The sequence below is a fragment of the Pteropus alecto genome, unplaced genomic scaffold, assembly GCF_000325575.1.
Source record: "Pteropus alecto unplaced genomic scaffold, ASM32557v1 scaffold17, whole genome shotgun sequence".
NCBI lineage: Eukaryota > Metazoa > Chordata > Mammalia > Chiroptera > Pteropodidae > Pteropus > Pteropus alecto.
In genome coordinates, this window is record NW_006440645.1 from 3,333,066 (window position 1) to 3,341,334 (window position 8,269).

The window sequence follows — 8,269 nt, forward strand, 5'->3', positions numbered from 1 at the left end:
GAAATTGGTAGTTACAAGGTAGTCCTGGGGATGTAAAGTACAGCAGAGGGAATATAGTCAGTAATATTGTAATAACCATGTTTGGTGTCGGACAGGTACTAGATTTATCAGGGTAAGCTATATAGATGTCTAATCACTGTGTTGTACGCCTGACACTAATATAATATTGTATGCCAACTACAACTGAAAAATAAAATAATAATTTTAAAAAGAAAAATAAATAAGTGAGAAAACAGACAGAGGCCCAATATTACATGGAGGGCTAGGGACAGAGGAAGACACCCACTATCCTGACTCTCAGTCTAGTGCTAAATATCAAAATCCCTCAACATCAGGAGACAACCACAGACACCTTAACACAGCCGTGTAACTGTTCCGCATGGTATGGGTTAAGTCCACAGCACATGGCTGGAGCTATTAGACTGACGATGACATGAATTTTAAGACCTGTCAAGTTACTTTGGAATACATTGACATATAAATAAAGGGACAAAATTCATTTTACAAAACACGACAAAAGTGAAATTTGACTTTCACTAGTACCTTTGGTATTAAATCACTAAAAGAAAACACTGCATGCTCCTAGATACTCTGAAAAAACAATATGTAGAAGTAGGAAATAATCATTTATGTATTATATATCATCTTTGTCGAAATAATGTAATAATGTAATATGAATTATTTTGGACTCTGCCATGACATGAATGAAAATCTAAATTCTATTTCAATTCTATACTACTGTAAATTCTATTAACCAGTTGCTAATGTTTTTAGAGTTAATAATTGCCATTTACTTTTCATATTTACTTTTCACATTAAAATAATTACTTAGTAAATTTTATACTTGTTATAAAATATACCAAGTTTATTGTCTCCCAATATAATAATTTGTTTCTGCTATCAACACTCTGACATACCTGTACATCTCATTTAGCTCTTTAGAATAATAGAGCTTTGTCTGTTTCACCAGAGTTAGCTATTACCTGCATCCATGTTAATAGCTAAATGCCACTGTAGAGCATATTACAAACACACAAAAATACATGGTTTCCTCACTGACTGATACTTCCTGAGCAAACAGCAAGCTCGAAACCAGGTGAGGTGTTGCAGGTGAAGCACTTAGGTGACCCTTTGCCTTGAAGAAATATTTCCACTAACTGTAAACAATAACACAAAACGTTCTTTTGCAAGAGTTTATTCTTCTCCGTATCAGTCTTGCATTTTAGAGTACCTTCGTATTTAAATTAATGACAAAGGCCTTTCTTTACAATATAAAAAATCTGCTAAACATTTACGTGGCAGACACCATACACGACTGGAAGCAGCTCCGCCTTTACCTCACTGACCTTTCTGTGTTCCTGCAGGCTCGACGGCGAAGAACACTCCTTACTGCACACCGAGCACACCAGCTTTCTCTTCGGGTCTCCTGAAACAGAAACGAAACGCCACCGTGATTTCAATGAGAATCTTAAGAGGAGATACAGCATTTCAGATTCAGTGTTTCTAGGTGTTTCTCTCCTCCTCCCATCTTCTGTTCTTCATCCTGGAACTGGAGCCCTAGCTCCTCAGAGAGGAAATAGGGGGAGAGTTGATGATCATCCCCTGAGAATGCACATAAATGCGATTTCCCAGAAATACAAAACCTCGCAGTCAGCGTCCACAGAATCCAAGCAAACGGGAAAGATGGGAAGTGGGTTCAGGAAGTCGGCCCCTTCGCTCTGCATCCTGTGTAACTGTGAAGGTTCCCCAAGTTCAAGAACAACGGCACCGCCAAAGCCATAACTAGACTTTATACTAATTTAGTTTTCCTATGTTCAGGGCGATCTGATATTTGACTTTCAGATTCGACCCTCGAAAATATGCGGGAACACATAACTTACAAAGAAAGGGAGGTGATGCGGGAGACGACACAGCTGTTCTGAAAACGTAGTCACTCGGACACCGTGCGTCCCAGCACACCGCGGGCGAAGGACACCCCAGAGCTGCTCGGAAAACCTACGCAACACGTGTCACTCAGTTTCGACGGGAAGATGTGCCGCGCATCTAAAAATTCGGCCTCTCTCCTCAGCGCTGTCGATTCACACCACTAACTGGGCACATGTGTCACCGTCGGTGGGAAAGCGAGACCTTCTCTTTCCCAGAATACCTTGTAAACGGTTCCACAGCCACATGTGTGAACGTCGCTCTTCTGAATGCGGATCATTCCCTCCCCGAAGGCTATTCAGATCCCCGAGGAAAGGGAGAAGCCAGAAAGCGGTGACGAACAGAGATAGATTGCGTGGAACCTCAGCGACAGGCATGGGACTGGCCAAGAGCGGTAAGCTTCACACGTTATATAATCCACATCGCAGAAAAATAAGAAACTTCCTTCAATTATTTCCTACAAAATCACCATGAGCTTCCAGAATGAGTAACATCACAATATCCACGGCCAACTACAAGAAGCCTCGATGCTTCTTGATGCTCAGAGCATAGCCTGACGTCCACAAACCCAGCGAGCGAGAATGCAGGTTTCCAGAGACAGCTTCAGTGAGCATCTGGGTTTTCACTTAGTGCAGCAAAGTTAACTTTAAAAATGACACGACAGATCTGTTACAAGACACTGCAGACAAAGGCAGAGAAAATGAAGACCAGCGTTTTAGACATAACAGCTTAAAAAAGAAACGATGAAGACGGGTCTGTCAAGAAGTTATGCCTGATCTTGGCCAGCACAGAGTAGGCCCACGTACAATTAACGCACAAAAACACCACCTTCCCTAAATCGGCCAAACGTTCTCCAAAAGGAAAGGGAGAAATCAGAACACAGTCAAGTCCGAGGGTCGGGCGCCAGCCTGAAGCCGCGTTTCCCAGGGCCATGCCTTCCACACCCAGAGCTGTCACGCTAAACGGGCAGCCCGAACCCGCTGCGCGAAGTGGGACCAGCGGTCACGCTATACCGGCTGCTGTCACGTTAGCATGAAAGTAGGCACTTTGGGGACAATGGTCAAACACGGAATACGGAAGCTGAGGATCAATTATCTTTTCCTTCTGAACGTGAGGATAAACGAGATGAGAGAAAATAAATCCGCTTTTCTCGTATCCAGAGAGACACGGTTCCCCCCATTCCCCAGAAGCTGAGGGCAAGGGAAGCACGTGAGGAGAGTATTGTTACAGGAGGGGATGGGGCGCTCTGTGAACCCCACCTCCTTGAAGGAAAAGACTCGGAGGAAATAAAAAGCCAGCTCTGTCAACACAGCCATCTGTTCACCTCTGTGCAACGGCTTCGCTCCCTAAACTAAACTACGTCGACCACGTGCCAAGCAGATGAAGTCGAAATGGCAGCCACATTTTGTTTGTTGATCTGTCTATCCAGCCATAAAAGGAATTCAATTAATATCTGCTTTATTAATCCAAACATTCAATTCCTAGGTCAAAATGTAGCCAGTAATTTTCTCCAATATAGGAGAAATATAAGCATTAAGAAATAGACTCTCACTGTAAAAATATCAAGGCAGAAGGGCGTCCTTTCATAGTTTTCGAATGCAGCGACTAGCAGGGAAATTTCATATGCCGAAACATTAAACTTATTATGTGAAAACATTCATCCTTCGTGCACCTGACGACCAAGCGCAACCAGATTCCAGCCCGGGCCTGCGGTCACGGTGAACCCACAGCCAGGGAAACGACGGACGCTGCGGGAAGCCCCGGACGTCGCGGCGGTGCTCAGAGGAAGGACGCCGCCCTGTCTGCTCACGCGCGCGGCTGCGGTGGGGAGGCACGTGCCTCCTCCCGTCCCCACCAGCGAGAAGGGAACCCGCGCCGCAGCCTGGGGCGGGGAGCCCGCCCGCGACCCGCAGCGATGTCTCACCTGCGTGGACGTTTTCCTGGTGTCTCCTCAGGGCGTCCTTGCTCTTCAGCCTCTTCCCGCAGCTGTCGGCCTTGCACACGAACCTGGCTCTGCTCCGGCCGGCCTCCTGATGCTGCTCGCAGCTACGGGGCGGCAGGGAGAAGGGGACAGGGGGAGGCAGGTGAAGACGCACCGAGGAGGCTCTGGCGTCGCTGCCCGGCGGGCTTTCGGAACGCACGCTCCCTGCCGAGAAGTCAGGGTCCCGCGTGCGTTACCTGGGCAGGTGCGGAGGAAAGCATTCGCGTCCTGCAGCCAGGGACGCGAAACCAACCAAGGAGCCCTAAAGCATGCCTGCCCCCACGGGACCCACAGTCACATAACTGCCATCCAAACTCGCGACGCCACACCTGGACGCGGAGCTGAAGGGGGAGCTGCACGCGGAGCGCTGCGAGCTCCGCGAGGAATCCTGCCGACCGGTCTTCGCCGGGCACTGGAGGACGCTGGGGAAACGGAAGAAAGGGAAGGGAGGCTGGAGGCTGGAGACCGGAGAGGAAAACGTCCGAAAACCTCTCACGTGGAATGAAGTCGTGCTCGTGACCTCTCTCTTCATTCCCTCTCTCGTTTTAGTGGTTACCTAACTTAACTGCAAGACCCGGCTCAGCCAAAGTATCTTCGGTGCAGAATATATCGTATTAAATTCCGTAAAAGCTGACCGGAATGTAGTTCCCAAGCCTATTCATTAAAGAGTATATAGCCCTTGCTTGTTTTAAGAGCCTACGATAGAATTTCCAAATGTTCGATCGCTCGTTGTTATAAAAATTAAACAGTTTTACGTTTTGAGCAGAAATTTTTCATCTCCAATTTCACAAGCAAAAGTAGATGTATATAACATGTGGCAAAAGTCTCAATATGAGATTTCACGTATTTCGGAATCTTTAATGAATCAAAAACGTAACATTAAGTCTGTGTTAAAGACTTCTTGCTCATATGCGAAGTGACGTTCTGTTAAAAATACGTTTACAGATTTCTTGCTTTGAATAATTCATGATCCTGTAAGGTGCTTCAATAAAAGAATACTATGTATTGTTAACATAAATACTGAAATAACACAGGGCACAGAGCAACGTGTGGGATCGTTTACTTCACCTTATCGTCGCATCCTGGACACGCGCATCTTTAAACGACTCCTCCAACATTGCTGTGAAGTAAACGGTGCCTCTCAACACGGCCCCGGTTCCTTATACCCGGAACACCCTCCATCTCCTAAACTTTCCCTTCACTGATTTCCGAGGGACTATGACATGACAGCTGAAACTCGATCTGTCACCTCGAAGCACCCGCTAAATGATGCATATCTGAATTTCAGATCAGTAAACCAATGGGCTTGATATTTAACAGCAAGTTATCAAGGAGACAATGACTGATTAGCATAAGCCATGTTTAATTGTTAAACGGCTCCTCGGAATGTTTCAAAAGCCGGCATGCTTTACGAAGAACAGAAGAGTTAATGGCAATGAAAAGCGTAGACGCCTGAACCTTCCGTCCGTGACTGTCTCACATACACGGGTTAGAAACCAAATGCGATCGTTAAACAGAATGTTAGCTCATAACGTTAAAGACGTTCTTTACTGCACGCACTGTCTCTGCAAAGCCTGCTTCACCGGGAACTTCTTCCCACAGTGCTTGCACTTGAACCCCTTCTCCTCGGTGGGCGTCTGGTGCAGCGTCTGAAGGTGCTCGGCAAGGATCTCCTCGCTGGTAAAGCTGCACTCGCACTGCGGACAGGCGTAGTCCTCATCACAGCCAAAGCCATCTGCACGTTTACCAGGACACAGACCCATGAGACAAAAGTTAAGAGCCACGAACTGCTCAGTTTTCTCCTCGTTTTAAAATCAAATGACTTGTGTGTAATGGCATCAGATTAGTAAATTCTTACTGTCTCTACGATATTAACAGTGTTCTCTATAAAAAATAATAGGAAGTGTTATTAGAGAGAAATACATTATTTTTTAAATCATTTCACTTGTGTCCTACCAAATTAATACAAAATCTATTTTTAATCTACCTTATAAAGTTAAGTCTTCACTTCAAAAAGTTTTTACAAATGTCAAACTGGAAAGCAAAAATTTTCCCTGAAATGGGTCGCCTTAAGTTCACTTTTGGCAGCACGAAGAGGCAGAAGCAGCCTGGGAGAACTGTATCGAATCATCGGGGGGTTGTCATGTAAGTGCAAGAAAAGACCCGGGTCCCACAAACCGCGCTCAGGGCGGCCGGTGTGGGGAGGCCCCCCGCCCCAGCCGGACTGTCACGGCTCTCCCCAAATTACCCAGCGTGCTATTTAAATGATGTATTTTCTTCCTGATTATCGAATACGATTCGATTTTGAAAATGCAGAAAATATGAAAAAAAGTAAAAATCACCCGCAACCCCATAATGAAGCAACCACGGCCATCCTCCGGCGGCCCCGGCCTGTGCTTCGTGCATGCACACGTGCTCAGCCACGGAAGAGCTACCTCTGTGATCACACTCGCGTGCAATGTTACTCGCTGCCCTTTTTTTCCATTTAACATTGTCTCGAGTCAAATGTTTAAACAAAAAACAAACAAAAAAAAAACCCTTTAGGCGCCGTAGCTCATTTAACAAAACTTTCCATTGTTCTGGGGCTTCCCGTTTTCTTTTGCTGGTTTTTAGGTGGTTTTGGTTTTGGGTTTCGTTTCTTGTTTTCATAAACAAAATCCCAAATTCTAAAACAAAAATAGCACCAATGTAGGTACCTAAATTGTATGTTTTAAAATGTATTTAAGCTTCTGTTGATTCTTTTTACGAAAACATTGGAAATTGATATTTTGTTAACTAAAGAAAAACCAGGGTGGTAATAAGTAGGAAATTTTAAGCTAAAATAATGGACAACAACAATGCCCTCGGGTGATGGAGAGGAAAAAATAAACACAAAAACAAAGAAAACACAGAAAAACACAAAAACAGTGCCCATCACGCAGTATCTGACGTCCCAGCGTCATGCGTATGTGAAAAACAGGACAGACAGCTGCCCTCATCGTCCCCTTCAAGGATCCAGCGAAAATCAAGAAACAGAAGCACAGGACGGCAGTGCTGAGGCTGCTCTCTCTTTCCCGCCAAGGACGTACAGTCAGAAGAGGAAATTCATACGAAAAAACATTACCAGCATGGTGAGTAAGGACACCGGCGTCACTTTCGAAGTGGCCTTGCTAACCAAAGTGCGAAAACACCCCGAAGTAAGTATCGGCCTGTTACAGTAGGTGGAGACCTATGACGTCACATTCCCCATCAGGAGTAAAACACAACGGAGCAGAGCTGGGGCACAGTGACAACGGATTACTCCCCAGCGGACGACAAACGAGGGCGATCTGTCTCCTGGATCACAGGACTGGTGTAAGCAGGTCCGACCTGTGGCCCTCGCCAGTTCGTCACTCCCTACCTAGGACAATCCAGAAATCCGCCAGGCCTCTGTGCTCAGAACAGAAAGACTTCCAGAAGCTCCAGGTTCTCCAAGAGTCTCAGACAAGAGAGAGGCCAGCAGCAGTGCGAGACAGGCTCTGCCCTGCCTCCCCACGTGCCGGCGAGCAGGCACAGTCTCAGAGGCAGCGACAGGCCCCAGGCCCCATCGCAAGGCAGATTCAGGGCTAGCGGAAAAGCCCTCACGCCGGCTCCAATCGCTGCCCCAGAGAGAGCGAGGAGCTGCCTGTGACCTTGGCAGTCGTGCGGGGCACACCTGCCGCCCATGCCCAGCACGCTCATCCCGCTGGAAGAAAGGTGGGCACATCGCTGGACCCCCTCTGACAGCGGTGCTGACAAAGCCAGCTCTGGGAGAAGCCCTAAACGCAACTACAGCTCAAACGACACGCTCCTACGGCTCCCACGCCCTCAGCTCCCCGACGGGAGGGAGTACCTGCACTGCCAGGTGTGGACGGTCCTCGAGCACCTTTACCTTCCTCTTCTCCCTTCGCCGTCGTCGCTGGCTGCTCGTCCTCCTCGGCCTCCATGTCGCTGTCCAGGCAGCCGATCAGCAGCTCCGTATCTGTCTCTATGTCGTCGACCGCCAAATAGAAAATGTTTTCTCCTTCCTGAGGCAAAATTTAAAAAAAAAAAAGATTGTATGACGAATATATGTTGATAATAAAAAAAAATTGCTGAACCATTCATTTATTCCTGATAAGAATTAAGAAGTCACTTTAAGATACTGTCAGGACCACGCGCCCATAAAAAGTCACTGTTACTTTGTGTACATGTCCAACCAGCCTGGATACTGAAAAAGGAAACTCACAAATATATATTATAGACAGTGACACTTACACGTATCAAATAAGAATAATTATTTAAATTTCTGATGCGAGGTGACTCTCGCATCACTAATTGGCCTAACGTAGTCACATCTCAAGGCCCACAAATACGGTCGAAAAGTTC

The 8,269-nt window shown here is 46.5% G+C and overlaps 1 protein-coding gene across 1 annotated transcript in view; it reads right to left on the bottom strand.

Moving 5' to 3' along the window:
• PRDM5 (PR/SET domain 5) overlaps window positions 1–8,269 on the bottom strand; it is a 100,397-nt gene that overhangs the window by 55,488 nt on the left and 36,640 nt on the right. Inside the window, exons 4-8 of the mRNA XM_025050902.1 lie at window positions 7,794–7,929; window positions 5,465–5,639; window positions 4,234–4,326; window positions 3,848–3,969; window positions 1,338–1,426 (exon numbers count right to left, since the gene is read on the bottom strand). Of these exons, the coding sequence (XP_024906670.1) occupies window positions 1,338–1,426; window positions 3,848–3,969; window positions 4,234–4,326; window positions 5,465–5,639; window positions 7,794–7,929 (615 nt within the window). The remainder of the gene's footprint in view (window positions 1–1,337; window positions 1,427–3,847; window positions 3,970–4,233; window positions 4,327–5,464; window positions 5,640–7,793; window positions 7,930–8,269) is intronic.